General features: G+C 35.8%; 1 protein-coding gene across 2 annotated transcripts; it reads right to left on the minus strand.

Annotated features, from left to right (window-relative positions):
• Positions 1–2,784: 2,784 nt before the first annotated feature.
• Positions 2,785–23,694, minus strand: acss2l (acyl-CoA synthetase short chain family member 2 like). Of its 2 annotated transcripts, XM_015049089.1 has the most exons (19): positions 23,293–23,694; positions 23,041–23,223; positions 21,365–21,560; positions 18,379–18,470; positions 17,157–17,260; positions 13,382–13,454; positions 13,201–13,276; positions 11,853–11,925; positions 10,965–11,102; positions 10,000–10,170; positions 9,789–9,922; positions 8,903–9,035; positions 8,641–8,697; positions 7,323–7,403; positions 7,067–7,175; positions 6,885–6,953; positions 5,706–5,882; positions 3,162–3,236; positions 2,785–3,081 (listed from the first exon to the last, which is right to left on the minus strand). In XM_015049089.1, the coding sequence occupies exons 2-19, from the start codon at positions 23,162–23,164 to the stop codon at positions 2,954–2,956; spliced, it is 2,010 nt and encodes a 669-aa protein (XP_014904575.1). In that variant the 5' UTR covers positions 23,165–23,223; positions 23,293–23,694; the 3' UTR covers positions 2,785–2,953. The 2 variants fall into 2 exon arrangements, with proteins under 2 accessions (XP_014904575.1, XP_014904574.1); XM_015049088.1 differs by lacking the exon at positions 23,293–23,694 and having other exon boundaries at positions 23,041–23,286.
• Positions 23,695–23,889: the final 195 nt, after the last annotated feature.

Consider the following 23,889-nt stretch of genomic DNA (forward strand, 5'->3'; position numbering starts at 1 on the left):
ATTTGCCAATCGACTTCAATGTAGGCATCTTTGAAACTGAGACTATTTTACTTAAAATGGAACTTGGTGGTTCTATGGTGTAATGGTTCGCACTCTGGACTTTGAATCCAGTGATCTGAGTCTCAGTAGAACCTTTGGTTTCTACTAATGACATCTTCAATACATTTTTTGATCCCAGGCTTAGTTTATGGACTGTAATGTAAAATTAGGCACTAGTATAAAGTTGACAGTTTGTTCACCAAGTTCCTGTGCTCTCTGAGAGGATCTGTGTGATGTCTGACGTTTGAGCTGAAATGTTAATTTGCAGCTTTCAGATGCTAAAAATGTAATGTTTTATCATTTGCTACACTCCTGGGTTAATTGTGATTATTATGAACACACCGTAATTGTGAAACTGTGTTTTTTTGACATTACCATAAGTTCCACACTGTGGCGAACCTTTGCAATGGAAATCTATGGAGCTAAATTGGGGCCATAAAGTTTGCAAAATTTTTTTTAAACTGAAGAAAAAAAACAGAAACTGAAAAAATATTATATTTTTATATGTTTTGTTTATTTTAAATATTTAAAATAAACAAAACAGAAATAACAAATAAAATGAATTGTGAAGCCTGTGAAAACAAAAGTGTCTTTTTTTAAAAAAAAAGGACTACATGAGAACAAAGATGATTTTTGGCATCCAGTTCTTCATAGAAATAGAGAAAAAGAAAATTATTTATTGCGCAGTTAATTCATTTATTGCTTATTGTGATGGGCTTAAGTTCAAACTTTAAAAAAAAAACTTTTCAGTTTTAAAATAAAACTTTGTGCAAACTTGTGGCTGCAATTTAGCTCCATATTTTTCTGAGTGAACATTAATTAATCATGCTTTTTGTGTACACTGCTTTGTTTTGGAGGAAAGTTCGTTTATTTTTCTGCTGCAGTTTTAATCTTCTCATCAAACGATCACATAAGAAATGCCCAGCAGAGCTGTGAGTTCAGTTGCACCATCTGTCTTTGCCTTTCATGATTGAAAACAAAGTGAGGACCTTCATTAAGTGCCTCCTTTTGTTTTTGTTTGTGGAGTTTGCCTCGGACGGCTCTGGCACAAATCCAGCGCTGCACATTCATTCACCGCCTGCTCCATCGCCCAGCAGCCCAAATGCTCACGCGTACAGAGACGATCCTTCAGGGAAGCAACAAAGCAGTTTGGAGTCTTTTTTTTGTAAATCAGTGTGAAGCCACAAATAATTAGCTCAGAAAAAGTTGAATTTGTAAGGAACATGAAAGCGAAGCGTCGCTATTAACCTCCAGGTCTAAAGAAATCCTTAAGATTTCTGCAACGAAGCAACTAAATTATTGAATATTGTAACTTATTTTAGATGACATCTACAAAACCCAAAATATTAGAAAGAGACAGAAAAATGTTTTCATTTTCCATAAAGTCACACATCTGGGGGAATATTATGGGTCAGAATAATACTGCACCATTAAATGTACAAGTTGATGTATATTTAACAACTTTATAAAATGAAGCTAAAGCTTTACTTTGGTGACTATATGACACCATTATGTTAACAATCAGGAGGAATACTTTAAGTTTTTTTTGTATTATTGTTGCAGATGTGGCTATAAAAATATAGTTTTACAAAGTAAATAAGTATTTATGACAGTCAAAGCTAATAAACTAATTAGGCCTGCATTAATAAATCAATAAATAATAAGAGAACAGATCAGAGAAAAAAGTGAATATACACTCAAGATTAATTAAAAGAAACAGAAAAACGGTTAAAAAAATGAAATTGAAAAATATGCATAAAAGGTATAAATAGTTTTAAAATATTAAAAAATGAAAACATAAGTCCAGAAGGACCGGACAAATAGATCCAGTGAAAGACAAAATTAACAAGTTGAAAACAAAAAAATGTCAGGGAAAATTTCAAATAGATTATTTAAGAAGATATAAAATAAAGTTAAATTAGAAATAAAAAAAATGGATAAAATTAAAGTGAGACACTTTAAAAATGAACAGAATATTATTTTTTGTTTTCTTACAATTTCTTATTTGCCTTTATGCTTATGTGTAAATTCAAACACAAATTCAAATACACTTTATTGATCCCAAAGAAAAATGTAATAAACTCTTTTTTCTTAATTATTTTGTTCTTTTTTATGCTGCCACTTAAATAGATAGAAACTTTATTAATCTAAATTAAATGAATACAACTAAATTAATTAATTTATTAATTAATTCAATGTTATTTAAATTCCAGCTCAAATAAATATCTGATGTTTGAACTTTGTTTTATTTTTATACGTCTAGATTTTTATTTTTATTTTTCCCCTAAAAAAACCCGGCAGCTTCGGGATCAGAGATGCTGGGTTACCAAGCATCTGCATGAAGAAAGAGAGGAGGGTGGGATGAAGGGATGAAGATGTGAGGAGGAGGAGGCGGTTGCCATGGTTACAAGCAGCCCGGCTGCTGGGGGTAATGATGCAACATCTCCGTTTTCTCGTCCTTTTCTCCTGTGTTCCTGAAAGCATAACAGAGACAAATATCTTTTTTTCTTCTCTTCTTTGTCGGTTTTAAATCATCTCAAGTTTGTAATTTCTAAATAATGTCACTCTCTTGCCTCAAGATGCCCTTTCATATATTAATTTCCCTGAAATAACTGCCTGTGGGAGAGTTTTCTGCATTTTTGCGCAAGAAAAGGCAGAGCGGCGTTTTCAGGCAGCAGCTGCAGAGGATGATTCCTGCCACATGGGGGCGACATTTAGCCACTCAGAATAAAGGTGCAACAACAAAAAAGGATGACACGCTTTATTATGGCTGGATTAATGTGGAAATATACATAAAGTGTCAGCAGGAAAATAAATTACTTCAATAAAATCTGTAATATTTTGGCCCAAAAATCTACAATAAAAACATTTTCTTTGGCTTTAAAAGTTATTTTCTACACGTCTGAGCGCCTCCTCAGGCGGCGGCCTCGCTCCTCTGGCTGAACAACACCTCCACCACCTTGGGGTCGGCCAGCGTGGAAAGGTCACCCAGGTCCTTCTCGTTGCGCGCGATCTGCCGGAGGATTCGCCTCATTATCTTTCCTGAAGAAGAGGAGGAGGATGAGGAGGAGTTGAGCGTTTTATAGGAAAACAGTCGAGGAAGAGGAAGCAGCAGACATTACCTGAACGCGTCTTCGGCAGCGCCGGGGCGTTCTGAATAAAGTCTGGTGTGGCGATTGGTCCGATTTTCTCTCTTACTAAGAAGAGGACGCAGAAAAGATGAGAAATTAACAATTATTTTTTAACATAACTTAATATAATTTCTGTTTCGGTTTTAGGACATTATTGATAGTAAGTTATTCATTGTTTTATACATAAAAGCACTATTTGCTCGTATTTATACCTAACAAGAACTTAAAATTAAAATTTTAAACTTGTTTATGAAGCTACATCAGTTCATTAATCAGACCTTTTATTCTGGACACTCTAGAAGATATTATTACAAAAACATGAATATTTTTATATAATTTAACCTTAAAAATGATTAAAGAAACGTATCGGTGTTCTGATTTAAATTAGATAAATGCTATAAATTTTAAATTATTCCTTTTTTAAGTAGAAGTAAAAGAATAAAATCTGATTTATCGGACAAGATTTAATTTTTAAGTATGTTTAAGTTAATGGAAAAGACAAACATCTGTTTTTTAGATGTTTAATAGTTTTTTTTAGGTTTAAAGTGATAATAATTGAGCTAATTGTGTTAATTACTTAAATATGTTATTAAAAGCAAACTGGATTGAATTTGCATTGTATAAAAAGTTTTAACTATTTAATCTTTTCAGGCATCATTTATGACGGAACCAAACTTTCAACAAGGACACAAATGGGATATTTTTTAATACATATTTGATCTTGAGCATTGATCATTAAAAATGAACATTCTAGTTAAAAGAAGCTATTGTCATGAAGTGCGGTGTTGGTGGTGAGGCAGAACGCAGGCAGACCCAGGATGTAGATGAAAAGATGGTTTTAATGAAGAGAATTTAGCTCTGAACAGTCCAAAGAACGGGCAGAGCGGACAGCAAGGCTTGGCGCCGGTAGCAGCTGAACTAAAGAACTGATGTACGGAGCTACAAGACTTCCCAGAACTACTGTGACGACTGACAGACAAACAACCGTGACATATGACAAGGGACAGATGTTAGACAAGGACCCCACGAGAGACAAAGACAACAGGTGGACTTAAATACACAGGAAGTAATCAGGGGAACGAGACACAGCTGGAAACAATCAAGGGGAAGACAGGACAGCACAGAGACTCACAAAATCAAAACCTAAAAATAAACACAGAAAACTCAAATCCTTATTATTTTTACCTGTACATCAGTGTCCAATAAACGCCAGTCTGTGTTTATTTGTACGATACATCTTGGTTAGATTCATAAAATCTAAAATATGATGTACGTTTAGTCAGTGCTCACTGTTTTGCTGGCTATAAAACTCAGTAATGTAAATATATCCAGTAGTATTAACTGAATATCAGATATCATGAATCGGGTATTATATATCGCATATAGTGTGCTGCATATTGTCAGTCATATATATAGCATTGTATGTAATCTGGCAGATATTGTATATTCCATATTTTACCTCATTTACTCCGTGTTGTCCTTGATTTATTGTACATTATCCATGGTATATAGCTTGTTGCATGTTGTATATTGTGCATCAAATATCACATTTCGAACATTGTGTTTTGTATTTTACATCTTTAAAGCAGTATTTCTCAAACTGTGGTCTGCGGGCCACTGGTGGGTCACGAAGGTCATGTAATAAACAACCGTTTATTTACAATGACGTTAGCTCAAAGTGTGATGCTCAGCTAGCTTACCAAAGGATTGTGTTTAAAAATAATAATGGATAAGTGGCTTAAGGCCGGTTCACTAAAAGGAAAACCTGAAGACACTGGTGGAAAGTTTCTCAGGGTGAATTGCAGAACTTTTGTTTCTGAATATTATTACGATACACAGCAAGCCACAGGAATGCAGATCTAGGTCTGGGGAGTGTGTTGAATGCGACATGACGATGTGTGAACAGTGCTGCGCCCCACGCTGACTAACTGCATCTTAACACCTAAAATAAAACTATTCATGTTGACTGACTGAAAGAAAATGTTTATTTTTGCCAAAGCAACTCAAATCTATTTTTCTTTTATTATGCTTCCAAGCTACAAATAGCCCTGAAACATCACTAGCGCTCACAACACTTGTAGTGAAGAACTTTTTTTGATTTCCATGTGTTTTCCATCACTAGAAACTTTCAGAATCTGTAAATAACTCAAAACGTCCCAAGTCGACTTGTTCATAGTTTTATTGTGGTCCGTCACATTTAAAAAACAGCGCCACCTTCAGGAGGAACAAAAACAGTGAGTTGAGCAACTAATGCTTTCATTTCAGGTTGTATATATAAAGATGTTGTGTTATTGCGTGGGCAGTTTCTAGATAGGTGGTCAGTGAGTGTTTGTTAAATGGGGTAAGTGGTCCTGAGTTTGAAAAAGTTTGAGAAAAACTGATTTAAAGGTTTATTGAAGAGAGTAATTAATACAGTAATTAACAGGCAGCAGTAAAATCAATATGATTAAAATAATTTTTTTAGTAATTTTCTTCAATTTGAGCATGAAACTATATTCTCCCACCAATGTCCCCATGTTTGGGTTTGAGCCTCACCCAGCATCTTCAGCTCCGCCACCATCTTCTTGTCGAACTCCCGGCTGTCTTTGAGGGTGACGAAGCAGTAGAGGCACTCTCCCTTCACCTGGTGAGGTCGGCTCACCACGGCGGCCTCTGACACGGCCGAGTGCAGCGTCAGCGCCGCCTCCACCTCCGCTGTGCTCATGAGGTGGCCTGGAGGACGACACGAAAACACACAATCCCACTTCTGTGTGAACGGTAGCAGGTTTTAGAGCGGCCCGCGGTGACGTCACACAGCTGTTAACGAAGTTATAATGGATGGAGCTGTTAATGCAGGGGCATCGAACTCGCTTTCAGTTTCTGCCACATTAAGATCGCAAAGGGCCAGAATATATCGATAAACCAGATAAATGTTTAGAACTGTCTCTGCATTTGATAAGTTCTTCTTAAAATGAAAACATATCTGAAGGTGCGTTCACACCAAACGCGTTTGGCGCGTCTGGTTTACATTCAAAGTCTGTAGATCTATCAAAATCGCGCCGGCTGTTGTTTTCCACTGCTGGCCTATTTGTTTGACGCACCAAAAGCTCCAAGACGCACCACAACGGGCCTTCGACGCGCCTCCACATAGACTTTGAATGTAAACCAGACAAAACGTGGTTTGTCTGAACGCACCATAAGTTTTTCCCTTCAAACAATTTCCCTGGTTTTTGCCTTTTTTTTTTTTTTTTGTAGTTTTTAGCAATAGATTGTTAATTTAGGAATATTTGCAAGGAATTTTACAACATTTGCACTTGTCCATGATGGTAAATGTGTCTTAATTACTTGGAGTGACTTTTTGGAGTGAAAAGATTGGGATGGGGCTGTTCAGACTGCTGTGAAAAAGTCTGATATGGGTCGCATTTGCTAGCTAAGGATGTCAACTCTGTTTGCTTCAGCCATTGTTTACCTCCGTATTTAGTGCGTCTGGCTTCTTCTGGTGCCGAATTATGATGCATGTCTCACGACAATGACATGAAGGTTGGATAAAATGCGACATAGCTGTTCAGACTGCAGATACTTATCTGATTTAGAGACGCATATGAAAGTTTCACAAATCAGATTATTTTGTTGTTGTTGAAAAGCTTGAATTCACATTTGTCTTCTGTGAGTGTAGCCAAAGTCAAACTGAGCACAAGGTCGACAGGAGGAAAGGTGTGACTTTCTGAAACCTACCCGACACGTTCAACATGTCGTCTATCCTCCCTGTGATCCAGAAGTATCCGTCCTTATCCCGCCTGGCGCCTGAAGAGGAGAAGACAAGCTGCATCACCTCTTTAAAAACCAAACATCCGTGACCTTGTGAGAAACGGAGATGTGTAGTCGGTTGACGGGAACATTTTATTTTGACGACTCACCGTCACCAGTCACATAAAAGCCAGGGAATTTCTTGAAGTAAGTGTTTTCGAAGCGTTCGTGGTTTTCATAAACTGTGCGCATTATTCCCGGCCAGGGCTTCCTGAAAACCTGCAACAGGAAGAGAGAGGCGTTTACTCATGCACAACATTTAAATTCACACTTTAATAAGATTTTAGCTTTAAATTCGGAAATGAAAGCCTTTCTTAAAAGTCAGATTTGAGAGCCAGAATGGTTTGGTTCTGCTGGGAAGCTTACCAAATAACCTTCAGCCTCGCCTTCCACTTCTTCTCCATGTTCGTTCAAAATGGTCGGCTCTACTCCGAAAAAAGGAAACGTCTGAAATATGAAATAAGACAACTCAGTTCTTTCATTCAGCAGTCCCCCTTTAAGTTAAATTCAACTCAAAAATACTTTATTAATCCCAAATGGAAATTAAATGCGACTCTTGTTATGCAGGTTTCTTTAACCTGAATTTCATCTACAGCAAAAAATATTTTATCCAACTAATTTTTACTCCCCTACAGCATTGAACTAAATGGGGGGAAAAATCAAGTAGTTTAAGAAAGTCTGACAGTTTATACTCATAAAAAAGAAATACCATGAGATTACAAGCTGTAAAATATTAGATACTTTCTTCTTTACATGGGAAAACTGTGGTGAATAAACCAATTGGAATTGGATATTCAATGCTGACAAATAACCTACAATTTAATGATTGAAAATATTTTCAAAATAAATTCAAATACTACCATGGTAGCCAATTTTACAAGGCTCCATGAATTCAAATTTATAATTTTGATGTAAAATAGACGCTTTGGAGCAAGTGATATGGCTGAAGCTCATTCATATCAACTTAAAATTTAAAAATTCAATTTTATTGGTTAATAAGAAACTAATCAGTAACAAGAATCATTGAAATGACAAAATCCCTATTATTTTTTATTGGTTTAAACCCAGAAATACATCACGTCTGATCCAGTGGATGTGGGGCCTGAAAGGGTTCAAGAGTTGAAGGATCTCCTGTAGCAGTCTGTATTACAGCGTATCAGAAGAAGCCTCTGACTGAAGACACTGCTATTTAACATTCTCATTAACAAGACGCTTAGAATTGTCTGTAATTTTCTTGATTATATGAAGAATCCTCATTTATTCTTTAATTAGACCTTCATTGTGAATTAAGACGGATGAGAGCTGAAGATCTAAAGTTGCTTTTAGCTCCTAAAACATCCAGATTTTGATCTGAACAACCAGAGCTTCCCAGTGCTGCCTTGAGAAAAACGTTAAACAATGAAAACCTGAACTGAAACTGTTCTGAAAACATAAATATCTGCCATATGTCGGATCTAGCAACAGCTAATGGAAGCACTTGTTAAATAAAGTAAATATATTTAAAATTTTTGGTTTAGAAATATCTTACAGAAGAAATGTTAAAAATGTTTGGTTAATTTACTTGATTCATAATATTGCAGAAATGTGGAAAAATTCAAAGCAGTTCATGAACATTGGCGTAATATTCCGTCTCTTTCTTTTAAACATTTAGATTTTACTTATCAGAGCAAGTCGTGTCACTTACAGCTGATCCTGGTTTCAGAGGCGTGGCGGCAGGCAGAGGCGTCAAGACGTGACCTCCCTGCAGAAGAATTAAAAACATCCCTGACACAACGACCATGACATAACGAATCGCAGCTGACGTCATGACATCAAGTAGTGGGAATCCAGGTGAATCTTAATTTAACCGTTCAAACACCAAAGGTGCCGTAAAAAGCATCAATACGAACAGTGGAAACTGAGGGGAGGATGAAAATACGGCGCCAAAATATTCAGCATCCGCTCACCGTCTCCGTCTGCCAGAACGTGTCGACCACGGGGCATCGCCTCTGGCCGACCGTCTCGTAGTACCACTGCCACGCCTCGGGATTGATCGGCTCGCCCACAGTACCCAGAATCCTCAGGGTGGAGAGGTCGTACCTGGAAACATAAAGAAAATCCTGAAAAACTGACACTGATTGATTATATCTACTCAATATGTAATATTCATATTGTCACCATGACAACTGCTGCTGGCCGATAAATTGTTCCAGAAGTTACTGTGATAAACGATAATATTGTTGATTTAGGGTCATTTTGACGTACGTAATATGTTAGTAATTATGAAAAAACATTCTCAAAAATAAACTTTTAAATTCTAATGAACATTTAACTCTGGAACTGAAAGCCATTTCAAATATCCAAAAAAATAAAGAAAACAACAGAAACCAAAAATAAAATGAACTATGAAATAAATGAAGAAATTAGCAGAAAACAGAAATGGTAAATGTTTAAATGGTTAAAAAGCTGATAAAAAAGTAAAAAGAAATTGATGAGACAATTTCAATATTATGAAGTAAAAAAAGACAAATGCATAAGACTAATTGCTATGAAGATGAAAAAGTCATTTAATAATAAACAGAAAATGGAAATTTTATATTCAATAAAAAAAATCAAAAATACTTTTTAAATTAAATAAAACTCTTAACAAGTGGTTTGTATTCAGAGCAGAGAAAACCAAGATTATGATCCGATTATTATCACAAGGTTAGAAAATAACCAAAAAATGAAGAAAAAAAGTTTTAACATTATGAAGTTAAATAAATAAACCAACAATAAAAAATACTATAATTTAATATTTAGTGAATAAATTTTGAATCTGTTCCATAAAAAGAGGCGCGTTAAACGGCTCACTTCTGCAGCGGTTCCAGTCCGTACTTCATCAGCAGGCGGATGGCGGTGGGAGCCGTGTAAAACTTGGTCACCTTGTACTTCTCTATGACCTCCCAGAACCGGCCCACATGCGGGTGGACTGGGATTCCCTCAAACTGGAATCACACGACAACATTTAGACCGCAGGGAGCGGAAACTCTGGCGTCGGGGCGAAGCTCTGACGTTCACTCACGAGGACGCTGGTGGCGCCGTTTGCAAGAGGGCCGTAGGCTATGTAGGAGTGACCCGTGATCCAGCCGATGTCCGCCGTGCACCAGTACACGTCGTCATGGTGATAATCGAAAACGCACTTGAAGGTGAGGAAGGTGTAGAGCAGATACCCGGCGACGGTGTGGACGACACCCTGTTGTGATTAAAGAGGTAGTCTGAATTGGAAACGAGAGGCAGATCAAGGTTTTCTGTAGCGTCCTGGAAAAGCGGTAGAGCACAACCAACAAGAATCGTTGTTTTTCCAGCAGCCATTGTTCAGCGCAGACAGCGGTAAAACCAGCTGAACAAACGTGCTGGAGCTCTGGTTGCTAGGTAACGGGCTGGGCATTGCTGGGGTTGCTAGGTGACGTTACATTCCTGAGCTTTTTGAAACAGCCAAAAAAAGATGGTAACACTTTATTTGAAGGGGTGTGCATAAGACTGACATGAAACTGTCATAAACATGACGTAACACCTGTCATGAACATAAAGAAGTCTTTATGAATGCTTATGACAGTTGTCATGAAGTGTCATTTGGTAAATAATGACACTTTTAATGCAAAGCTGCTCTAAAAGTTGCATTTAAAGTCCATTAAAAATGCCAACTTTGCATTAAATGATCATAATTTACAAAATCATGCAACGTTGGCAAAGTTGCAACTTTTAGAGCAACTTCATGACAACTGTGATAAATATTCATAAAGACTCGTTCATGTTCATGACAGATGTTATGTCATGTTTATGACAGTGTCATGTCAGTCGTATGCACACCCCTTCAAATGAAGTGTTACCAAAAAGATGAACTTATTGCCAGAAAGTGTCTGGATTGTTTGTTTTTTAAAGCGCTGGGACTGTTTCTAGAAGCAGTGCTTTCGCGTAATAGCTCCCATTTAAACTCTGACATTAGTTTGACAAACTGTGGAAAGATACTTTGGCGAGATCCATTACTTTAGGTTTGCCAGTGGAGCCGCTGGTGTAGAGGATGAAGAGCGGATCTTCGGCGTCCAGCCATTCAGGCTCACAGTCCTCAGAGGAGTCGCTCATCGCCTCGTCCCACCACTCGTCCCGCTCCGAGTCCCACGGAGTCTGGACTCACAAAACACAAACCTGCTCGACATTTAAATTCATCAACTTGCATCCATATCGTTATCCTTCTCTGAAGTTTTTATTTATTTCAAAATGTTTGAGCGCTTAAACGTCTAAAGCCAAATTCCTTGTTTGTGTGAACAAACATGGCCGATAAACTGGTTCTGATGCTTTAATGCGCTCTTGTTTTTTTAACTGGAAATGTTTTGAATTGATTAGGCATCACAACACGCAGCCACAAATGGCTAGAAATAATCTTAAAAGGTTTTTCTGGGAGATTTAATGGTTTTGAGTAGATGTAGAAATTAATGTGTGTGACAGGATATCATGGCCACTCTAAGAAAAATAAAATACAATGAAGAGACTAAAGTAACATTTATGAAAATAAAGTCATAAAATTTATTCAACGAATAAAGTTGTACGAGCATAAAGTTGTCATAATATTACAAGAATAAAATTGTACTGAGAATAAAGTCTTATTTTGAAGTTGAAATATTACCAGAATAAAGCTGCAATATTGAATTTATTCTTGTATCATTTCAACTTCATTCTCATACAGCTTTATTTGTATTTGTTCTCATAATGACTCGTAATTTTTTTCTTTTTCTTTTCTTATTATGAGCCAAATATGTCACGCTAATAAATGTAAAATGAGATTAAACAATGTTTTTCACATGAGTTGCGCGCAGAGAAGAAGCTAAATGTTTCCTTGTGGCTCAGTTTTAAAGGATGAAGCTGAAATATGCTGACCTGTAGTTCGTTGCATGAAGCTCTGACTCCTTGATGCTTTATAACCAGGCACTTGGTGATGCTGGACGACCCTCTGTGAGGAAAATTACAGAAAAGGAAAAGGATGTGAGCAAACAAGCAGCTTTGCTTTCAAAGATTTTAACATTCAGTTTCATTTTGATTTGTCAAATAATTTCAGTTTCATTTATATCCACGATGCCTCTGATCATTTATGAGGAATTTCAGCTTTTTGCTGGGGCTTTGGAAGCAGCGTAGTTTTAACCTGGTTCAGTTTTTGTAAAAAATTTAAATAAAAAAAAATCTCCTATTGATGTACAATCCGGCTACCTCGGATTATTAGGGCCACGCTAAGAAAATATAAATAATATAAAATACAACAATAACATTAGAATGTTATGAGAATAAAGTCAGGCAAGAATAAAGTGGAAATAATACAAAAATAAATTCACATTACGTCTTTATTCTCCTAAAAATTTACTTTATTCTTGTTTCATTTCCACTTTGTTATACAACTTAATTCTAGTAATGTTATGATTTTATTCTCAAAATATTATGACCATCCTGATATTTTTACGGCTTTATTCTCGTAATATATTGTCCTAATTTTGACTTTATTCTAATGTTATTCTTAATTCCAACTATAGTTGGATTTATAATTTTTCCAATTATAAATAATTTAATAAAAAACATACTGATGTAAAGTCGAGCAAGTTTCAGTTGTTTTTAGACAAAATGTTTTTCTTTAATAATGGAATTAAATTGTTTGTTTATTTGAATATTTTAATTTATTTCTAATGTATAAAAAAAGCTTAAATAAAAAATCTGCAGAATGTAAATTTTTATATCCGATTAATTGATTAATCATCAGATCGATTGATTAATCGTCAGAATAAAAGACAGATTAATCGATAACTAAAATAATCAGTAGTTGCAGCTGTAATGTTGACTGAATGCACGACATGCAACACACAGTTGATTAGAGCCTGAAATTTCACCTCAGTCGTATTTTTATCTGCTTCAGGTTTTGTTCCAGTCTTTTGTCTCAAACCCACATCTGCACCTGTGACTCTTTGTGTCCCTCGGTTGATAACCCTTCCCAGCATGCTCTGCCTTTTCGCTCTGCCTTTTCGCTCACGTCCCTCTCCGGCGCTCGTTCCCATTGGAGACAAGCAGCTCGGGCTTTTCCTGATGGATTTAAGTGCTCCATGTTGCCCGGCAACCTGGTAATCTAAAACCCTGGCGGTCTGTTGTTTGCAGCCACTCTGATAGCAGCTGACTGCACTCTGCGTCCCATTACCGGCAGCGGCTTATGTAAATACGGCTGGTTGCTGGGAACTGGGAAACCTACTTCTCCCTGCTCTTCTCCAGCGCCTCGTCGGAGATCTGCTTCAGGTTGATCAGTTTGTCTCCTCTGTAAACACCATCTGTGGGTGAGGGATGTGCAGCAGATGATGAGGTGTGAAACCGAACAGATGAGTGTCGTTTTTGCAGCCTGCGGGTTGCTGCAGCAGGACTGTAGCGTACCGTACCTGCTGTGACCAGAACGCTGCTCTGGGCGTCCATTATTCTCTCACACAGAGACTCTGAGGAGAATCCTGCAAACTGAACAGAAGAAGAAGAAGAACACTAGAATGATTTATCGCGATTAATCATGATTAATTGGTTTTTGAAATAACTGTCAATAGGTCAGTCACAATAACAAATTTTACTAGGAAAAAAAAATGCCCCAGAAGTTTTTGGGGTAAACTGTTATTGTAGTTTTGAAACCATTTTCAAACAAATTATATTGCTAATGGCATAATCAAAATGCAATCATCTACGCAGAGATCAATAAACCCAAGATATTTTAAATATCCAAAATAAATAAACAATACAGCATAAACAACAGTAAATGAATCATGAAGTCTGTAAACAAAACTTCTCCTTCAAAAATGGGCTAATTGAAAGAATAATAATGATTCTGACATGATTAATCGCGATTAATCGTGAATAATTTATTTTTGAAATAATCGTCAAGAGACCTGTCACGGTAACTAATTGTACTGGATGATAAATTGTCCCAGAAGTCATTGCGTTAAATTATGATATTGTAGTTTTGAAACCATTTTCAACTAATATAATGCTAATGGCAGAATTATAATGCAAGAACACATTGTTAGAGATCAATACACTTTAAATTCTAATGAACAATTTACACTGGAACTGGAAGGCATTTAAATATCCAAAATAAATAAACAATACAACAGAAACTGAATTGTGAAGTCTCTGTAAACAAAATTAGCTAGTTGAGACCAAAACACCAAAAAGTCAAGCATTCACTAAAGGAATCATTGGCTTTTTGGTAATAATATGTTTATTTTCTTATTTAAAAAACGAATCAAATGATTTGTTTGTTTGGATCTTTGGATGTATTTCAAGTATTTTATAAGAAATTTAAATGTTTAAATAAAAAATCTGCAGAATGTGGATTTTTAAAAATATGATTAACCAATTAATCATCAGGATAATCAATTAATCATCAGGATAATCAATTAATCATAAAAAATAATCGATAGAATGCTCGATTACTACATTAATTGTTAGTTGCATCTCTAAAGAAGTTAAGTTTTTAACGAAATCGGCACACATCTTATTTTTATCTCTAAATACAGACATCTAGATCTGCTGGATGAAACAAATCTGAGACTTTATTGCCTTAAGCTGTTGGTTTTATCTGGTTCTTATTGCTGAGAATAGACTAAATTTGGTCAATTGATAGCTTAAGTTTTTTTGTCTACAGTGATTATATGACTGAGGATTAGAGCCAAACTAAGAAAATTAAAAATTATATGACATTACAGGAATAAAGTCATAATATTAGGAGAATAAAGTCGAAATTTGACAAAAGTAAAGTTGTGAAACTATGAGATTAAAGTCATAAAATGAGAATAAAGTCATATTAGGACTATTCCTCCTAATAAAACGTATTACTTTATATTCATAATACTAGTAGATGTTATTCTACTGTTTATTCTCGTTATTTAATTTTTTATTTATCTTTTTAGTATGCCACTAACATTCATCTCTTTTCCCACAAAACATATTTGCTTATTTAAAATATTACATTTTTAGTTTATTATAAATAGATAAATATAGTTATCACTATCGTTTTTGATTATTTTATTCTTTATTTCTTCTTCTGGCCTGCGAATACTTTTGATCTAAGTTTGACCCACAGGCCTTTATTTATATAAATAAAGAGATGACATTCTCTTATTTCCATTTATAGCTGAGTAACCGCGTCCGTCCGTCCGTCCGTTAGCTGCTCCTTTAGACGGCTGCCATCTTGTTCTCAGGCCAAGGTTGACAGTTCATGGAGTGTAAAGTTTCAGCGGGGATGGCAGCGCTTCAGGTCACGACAGACTCTGGACTCAGCAGAATGTCGCTGCGTTGACTCGCCTGAGTATCTTCATGATTATTCATAATGATCAGCAACAATCCCGACCAGAACAATAATAATAAATACATATTGGCTCAAACCTGGGAGAAAATGCAACAGAACCAGGCCTCTGTTGGTCACGCAGAGTTCACCTTGGAGGCTGCGTTTATTTTTAACACGGCCGCTAACCTACGCCTGGACGGGGAAGGTTAAATCGCTAAAATAGCTTCCCGAGCTGGAAGCAGCCAGTCGTGTCTGACCCATTTACTGAGTGCAGGTGTTGTCAGTTCTGCATTCACAGAGAAAACAGCTGATAACTGCTGGCAGTCTGCGCTGACAGAAACGGAGGGTTTCTCTCTGGAAATGGGGGCAGAGCAGCAACTTGCAATGTGGTCGTTTGTATAAATGAGGACAGCATCAACTTACCATGTGGGAATGGAGCAGAAATGTCTTTAGAAAACAAAACGAGACCAAAAGTTTATATTTGGATTCTCGTGGAAGGAGGGAAAAGTGATTTTTAAAGAAGAAAAACTGATTTTTAATTTGATTTAAACAATAGAGCAACAAGGCCTGTTGCAATAAATCAATTAATCACATGGTAAACTAAAATAAGCTCTATTATATCATTTTGCATGATTTATTGTTTTTCTTTTTTTCTTTTTCTACCAAAATTAGACAACAAAAGTCTTCAGTCTGCTATTTTGTTATCGACTAGCCCTTTTTTTGAAGGATAATTTTGTTTACAGAAACGTCATAATTTATTTGGTTTGTTTATTTTAAATATTTAAAATATCTTCCAGTTCTAGTGTTAATTATAATTTAAAGTTTATTGATTTTTAAGAATGTGTTCTTACGTTATTTTTCCAACATTATGATTGTATTACTTCAAAAATGGTCTCAAAAACAGCAATATTGTTGTTTACTGCAATAAGTTTTGGGGAAATTTATTGTTCAGCTAAATTTATCATGACAGGCAAACTTAATGTCAGATTTCTGAAATGAGTCATGATTTTGAAATTAAAATCAGAGTTAAATTACTTTCAGAATTTCTACTTTAATGTCAAAATTCTGAGACTTCTGAGATCATAACCAGAATTCTGATTTTTAAATCAAAATTCTCTGAACTGTGAGATTAAAATCTGTTTTTCTTTCTTTTTTTCAGCGGCCCTGGTCTTCTCTCATAGTTTTCAGCCATGCACAGGAAACATAACTTTACCAGAGTCTGAGTTTGTTTTCTAAATGAAAACAAACTCATTTGTTTCACCACCAAACTATAGTTTCACCATAAATCAATATGAAACTATAGAAAACTTTCACCGCCCTGCAGTTTTACACCCAACTGAAGTCTGTTGCTCCTCCACTCTGGTAATTACGGGTTTGTCCTCTTCTAGGACAAAATCTAGCTATGGACGCTTAACCCTTCCAGACCGAATGGATCGGCGACCGTACAGCCAAATTTGCAGTACCGTAATTCCGCCACATTTTGAGCTACATGACAAATTCCAACGGTTTATAAAAGGGGAGACGTTACATTTTCCAGCCATCCTCGGTTTATTACGGTAATATCACCCCCGCCGTAGCAGGAAGTGAAATTAATCCGAGGGGCGCTCTCTTAATAGATGGTAAATTGTGAAAGTAACTTGCTAGATATTGAAAGTTCCAATTGTTATGGATAAAAGGGCAAATATATATTTACTCATAGGACATTTAAAGACCTGTGTACAATTAAAATATGCAAAAATATCCAGGTGGAAATTTGAAACTTAGGTATTAAAGGGTTAAAATAGCCTTTTTAATCAGCATATACCCAGCCAGAGGAGGAGGTTTGTGTGTATTTTCCATGTTTTCTTGCTCATTTAACAGCCTGAGCAGGCGGCCATGCTCACCACCACGGAGTGGACGGCTCCTATCCGGGCACAGGCCAGCATGGTGTAGACGAGCTCTGGGATCATGGGAAGGTAGATGGACACTCTATCTCCCTTTCTCACTCCTGGTTAAGCAAACAGAAACATGATTATTTAAGTTTTAAGGGTTAAATTTAAAAACAAAGTCTGTCAGAGGAACAGTTCAGCTAAGACTGAATTATGACTGTAGCTTAATATGAGAACAAATAGTTGGGATCTGGGCTGCTGATCGACTTCTCGCCAAGAAAACTGAATGCCAGAATTGGATCAAATGGCAAACAGTATTTGTTTATTTATTTTTTAAATCCTTTTACATTATTCCCCTCACAGATTTATCAGTTTAGTAGTGCATCATGTTTATCTCATTAAATGTGGAAAAAAATTTAAAAAGTTATTTTGGTCTCATTTCTTTGCGTTATAAAATTAATAATAACATAACATATTCAGACAGTTTATAGCTACTGTTGATGGTCTGTAGCTTAGCTAGCTATCCACCTAACTACATATTAAGTTAGCTAGGCAGCTAGCTACAGATTAAGCTAGGTAGACAGCTAGCTACATATCAAACTAGGTAGATAGCCAGATAGCTATCTGTTCTTAGATAGATTTACATTCTTTACGCTATAAAATTTATTTTAACATGTGGATGAATTATTGCTAATGTTGATAGCCAGCAATTTAGCATGGCATTTACCTAGTTCTATGTTTAGTTTGCTATATTATTGGCTATATAGCTACCTAGTTATATAAATTATCACTACATGTGTAAGGCTAGTACTTAACTATTTAAGTAATGAAATAGATAGATTGCTAATTACTCAATGTAATTAGCTTTATTATAGTTATATCTAGCTATATAGCTAATGATTCACAAGCTTTGTAATTAGCTAGCTAGCTATCTCATTACTTAGGTAGCTAGAAAGTTAGAAGCAGATCTACGTTGTTAAATTCAAATTTAATTCAAAAATATTATATTCTGAAAAGGCCTCTGACATAAGACACTTACATTATTTAGATAAACTAATTAATGCCTAACTGGTGTTCTAGCTAGCAAATAGCAATGGGAAGCAGAGTAAAATCAACAAAAATGTAGTTTAGTTTAATGTTACTTTAAGGTTACATTCAATATGTGAGTTTCATTACATTGATTTACTGTCAGAAATCCAGTATATTGTACAGAATTTTGCTGAGGTGACTTTCTCACCCATCCTCTTGAGCACATTGGCACAGTGGCAGACGTGACTCAGCATCTGGCCGTAGGTGATGGTCGTGTGATGTTCAGGTGAGTTCCCCTCCCTGTAAAAACAACAAAACGATTATTTCTGTATTGATTCATGAAGCATTCTGAAGATCCTGTGTGCTGGCAAAAATAATTACTCTGAATACTCATTGAAAACATAGAGGTTTTATTATATTGACTGAGCCAGAGAGGGACAGAATCAGCATCTATTAGTCAGGAAACTGCATTAGTGCACATAAAACACGTAAATTACCAAAATGGTGACGCAGTGCGGTCCAGCATTGTGAGAGCTGTGGAGTTCATAGTGGAGTCAATCAGGTCCAGTTGTTACTAAGTCTATATTTGGCTTGGATGTTTGTCAGGACAGCTATTTACAAAATCACTTGTCATTATGCCTGGCAAGGCAGCAGACAGATTCATAGTAAAACTCTAATGTAGGACAGAGCACTGCAAAAACAATCAGGCTGAAAATATGATGGAATAAATTAGGAATCGGTGATGGGATTGTAACATGTCTCAAACTTTCTGACTTTACAGTAAAATAAAAGCAGCTGTTATTTAAATATGTTCAGTAGCCCAGTTAGTGTGTTACTGTTACATAACGGAAATAATGTCATTATTTATTTGACCCATTCTTTTTATCCTTAAACAACTGATGCCCTTCCATAACTTTCTTCAAATACTCTTTGCACTAAAAATTGCTTTCATCTGAAAAAACACCTCAAATTTGGGAGTGAATATAGTGAATTTTGCAGCATGTTGTCATTTGTTGTTCTGCTTCAGTCTCATTTTCTTCCTCTATATAGTTATGCTTGGTATTGATATTAAATTACACAAATTATAGCAATTTTGTCATAATGATGTAGCTTAATGTAAGTTGGTTTAAGACTATAAATGTTAATAAATATGATTAATAAGTTAAAAAGTCTCTAGCTAGCTGTACTGTAATTAGCGTTTTCCTCATTTCAATAGATGTCTATATGTAGCTTGGCTAACCATACAGCTAGCTACCTAAGCTAATGTCTAGTTTGAAAGCTAGCTAATTTGGAGTGTTAAATTGACAGATAGTTAGACGGCTCTATGTAGCAAGCTAAACAGATAATTAGATTGCAATTTAGGTGGATACCAAGTTAGCATGCTATCTATTTAGCTATCTAGCTAGTTAGATAGCCAAGCAGACAGCTAGCCATCTAGTGCTGTAGTTGTATATCACTCTTTAAAGCCTGATACAAGAGACGAGTTGTAAATTCATTTATTTATTAATTAAATTCACTTCTTTTTATCTGCGTATAAAGTGTTTTGTTCATGTGATTAAAGGTACAATAGCTATGAAAGAATCAAAATACTTTATGTCTGGAATATTTTTCAGCTAAACGTCTTCCTACACATTTCTGCACTTCCCTTTGTTGTTTTGTTTTGTCTGATCAAACTCTTAATCAGATATTTAAATACTTTCTGTCATCAAAATCCAACCTTCAGTCATAACAGTTTAGATGATGGTCAAAACAAACCATGCAGCAGTCACTGTAAGCTAGCAGATCGACCGTTCTACGTATCTGGAAACTGTGCAGGAAAAGCGTTTGCAGCTAGCACATATAATGTGTGGGTTTTGTTTTATTTGGTGCAAACAGTATTAAAATGCTTGGATGATCTGCAGCGTGGTCATGTTCCACTGAGCCCCTATGCTGCTGATCCGGTAGAGCAACTGCTTCTTGTTTGCAAAAGCTTCTGCAGTTGACAAAGCAAATATCTGCCTTCATGTATTGCTGCAGAAACAATAGAAAGTACAGCAGGTAGATAAAAAGCTGAAAAGAATGTAAAGTGGAACAACTAAGCAACTACAACTAACAAAATAACAAAAACTAAAGATGAAACGATTTTGTTAACTTAAATAAATGAAAATTGTAATTAATGGGCAAAAATTTTAACTGGAACTATAAAACTAAAACTTACTGAAATTGTAGATGTTTATGATATTATTTCTCTTTTTCACACACAAGCAGTTTATGTCAGAAGTCGGCAAATTACTGCTGGCGGCTGCTACGCTAGTCCGCAAAATGGCGGCAGCAAAAGTTGGGAGAAAACGCCAGTCAGTTGGTTAACGCTGACTGCCAACAATAATTACATAGTTTTTTTTTTTTAAAAATACTGTTGAGGGTTTGTTCCCGACGTGTGATTAATCACAAAACGTTTACTTTTTTACTTCTGCGCCTAAAAATGAACCAAAGTATGAAAAAATTAAATCTACCAACATAGCTAATAAACGCTAAACTGAAACTAAACAATAGTTTCCGGTTGCAATAATTCAGTTAATCACATGATACATCAAAACACATTTAATTATTTTTATTTGCATTATTTATTATTTTTTATCTTTCTACCAAAAACTGGATAGCAAAAGTCTTCAGTCTGGTGGTTTGGCCTCACCTAGCTGTTTATTTGACGGACAATGCTGTTTACAGTCATTTTATAATTAATTTTGTTTGTTGTTTTACTTGTTTTGTTAATTTTTGATCATTAAAATGTCTTCCAGTCCCAGTGTTAAATATTAATTAGAATCTAACATTTATTAATTTTTGAGAATGTGTCCGTGTTGTTATACTATTACATTATATTACTTGAAAATAGTCTCAAAACATCAATATTATCGTTGATCGCAATAATTTACTGTCAATATAAACAATATTTAACTAATAAAAACAAGCAAGCACACTCTAAAAACTGATTAAAATTAATTAAATTACACAGAAAGTGACAATGAAATAAACTATAATGGAAAACCCAAAACTGTTAAAACCCTGAAACTGTGGCCGACATTCCTGCTGCTGCTAAGGATTTGTCCAGTGTAGTTGGCAGCAGTTGGTTTTGACTGGAATATCTGACAAAGCTCAAATTAGTACCTTTATATTTTTTACCCTAGTGGGTTTTTTTATTATTATGTTTTGCTTACCAGTAATAGGCGACCTTTTCGCCGAGGTTCCCCTCCCTCACATGTCTGTCCAAGACGTTATAGCACATGTTGGTTTTGGCTCCTTCCATGCATTTGACGAATATGTTGCCCTTTGTCACGTCAAAGTTGTACTGAAGTATTGGACCGGTGGCTGGTTTCTTCCAGAAGAACTCATCTGCAACCTGCTTCCAGAACGCTGAAATAAATTCACATTTTAAGACTCGTTTTAGGGTGGAATGCATTGAAATACAGCAGTCTTTTTCAAACTGCGGTAGTCCGCGGGCGCCCCCTAGTGGTAGTCGAGGTACTGCGCGTAAACGGCCGTTTATTTTACCGTGACGTCAGCTCAAAGTGCGACGCCACAGCTAGCTTACCAGAGGTTTGTCTTTAAAATAATAATGGATAAGTGGCTTAAAAAGCGGGTCACTCAGAAGACAAACTGAAGAGAAAACAACTTAATTGATCGGAGAAAGCTAAGTTATACCTTCTGGGAGTATAGATGTGTAATTTAGCTAACGATTCGATTCTTTTGAACGGCTCTGTGCCGTTAACGTGTCTTCAGTTGGTGAGAAGAACTGTTCTTTGTTTTTTACGACTTCGCTTGCTAATAATGCTCTGATCACTAGTCAGAAGTTATTGTTGTGTCTATCAAACAGATTTAATCAACAAATAAATACAGTTGATAGAAATGGATGGATAATTTGTATATTTAATGGTGCAGAAGATATTTGTGCCAAAGCAGCGAAAGTTTATTTTTCTTTTATTGTGCTTCTAAATTACAAATAAAATATTAATGCACACAACAAGATTTATTTTTTGATTTACATAATTGGAAAGTTTAGACTCCAAATTTTCAGAATCTATAAACAACTCAAAACACCCAGAGTCGATTTATTCATGGCTTTGTTGTGACCAGTCACATTTACAGTGCACTTCTCATTAGGACGAACAAAGACAACAAACAATAAGAGAGTTAAGAGCAGAGTTGGGTAGTAACTAGTTACATTTACTCAATTACATTTACTTAAGTAACTTTTTTGAAATGCCGTACCTTTAGGAGTATTTTTAATATGGTGTACTTTCTACTTGTAGTCAAGTGATTTTATTATGAAGTATCACTACTCTTGACTAAAATTTCCGGGTTCTCTACATGAAAAACAAACATTTTTTAAACAAAAATCCACCAGTCTCAGACACACACCTGTAGTTTTTGTTAAAGTTTCATAAGTTTTTTTATTGAAAGAAACTGATTTGGAAATTTTTTTATTTTACTTAAATGAATTATTGTCATTTTTGTCCTTACAATACCAAAATTTCTACTTGATCCATCTGATGGTGTAATTTTTAAATATGAAATGATTGATAATTTGATCAGTTACTCAGTACTTGAGTAGACTTTTTACCAAATACTTTTTTACTTTTGAGTAATTTTTTTTTTGGACAGCTACTTTTTACTTTTACTTTAGTAAAAATATTTTGAAGTAGTGCTAATCTTACTTGAGTACAATTTTTTGGGTACTCTAGTTAAGAGACTAATATTTTAATCTCCATGTTGTATTATTGAGGGTCAATTTAAGATTATTTGGTTCTTGAGTGTTTGTTAAATGGGGTAAATCATCCTCAGCCTGAAACGGTTTGGGATATAGAGGCTCAGAGAAGTGGGGAGTCTGACCTACCTTCTGGATTCTCCAGAGACTTCTTGTACATTCCCACATAGGAGCTGAAATCAGGCACATGTGCATCCCTCTGTAGGTCAGGAGGAGGGTGGTACAATTCTCCTTCAGATTCAGGAACAACCATTTTGGAGGCACAGAGGCAGACAAGTCGAGTCTTTAATGATGAGTCTTTTCTGGTGAATCCTGCAGAGTGAAGTGAGAACAAGGCCTCCTGCAATGAAGCAACACAATTCAGCATGCATAAAGACCCACCTCTAATCCCAGATCTGCAGACTGCTCCCTCAATCTGCTTAGTGTCAGGACAGCCAATCGGCTCGCGGGATGGAGCACTCCCACTTTTTGGTTGGATGGGCCTCCACTGGCATGCTGATCACATTATGTTTCCAAGCCAAAGGCTGGCGGAGGAGGAAGAGGAGGAGGAGGAGAAAGGCGTGGTATGCTGCGTGTTGTGGATTCAGGCTGATGTTTGTTTTCAGAGAGACGGTAATGCGCGTTCATGAGGAAAAAACACAGGAAGCAGCAGCTGTTTACTGGTGTATCAGGGGGTCCAAACTGTGGCACAGGGGCCACTTGTGGCTCTTGGAATGATTTTGATCAGCCCACTAACTAAATATAATTGTCCCAACCAAATAGAAAACAACTTTTTGAAATAGTTTGTTTGTCTTCACTGCAATAAACACAAAATCTTACCAAGTATTTTTGGTTTACTTTCAAGTGCAAATATATTAGTTTTGTCTTATTTCAAGTGTACTAACTTACACATAGCTTTTCAGCAAGATATAAGATCTTGTTTTAAGTCAATAATTCTTTAATATTGGTACCAGTTCCATTGGCAGATTTTGTCACTTA

This window comes from Poecilia latipinna, unplaced genomic scaffold, assembly GCF_001443285.1.
Source record: "Poecilia latipinna isolate Pla-1442-1.1 unplaced genomic scaffold, P_latipinna-1.0 Scaffold925, whole genome shotgun sequence".
NCBI lineage: Eukaryota > Metazoa > Chordata > Actinopteri > Cyprinodontiformes > Poeciliidae > Poecilia > Poecilia latipinna.

Coding starts and splice junctions, on each gene's coding strand:
- acss2l (XM_015049088.1), bottom strand. CDS start 23,278: ATGCTGAATTGTGTTGCTTCATTGCAGGAGGCCTTGTTCTCACTTCAC. Junction 9,923..9,999: donor ACGGCGCCACCAGCGTCCTC/GTGAGTGAACGT, acceptor GTGTGATTCCAG/TTTGAGGGAATCCCAGTCCA. Junction 7,176..7,322: donor GCGAGGCTGAAGGTTATTTG/GTAAGCTTCCCA, acceptor TTCCTGTTGCAG/GTTTTCAGGAAGCCCTGGCC.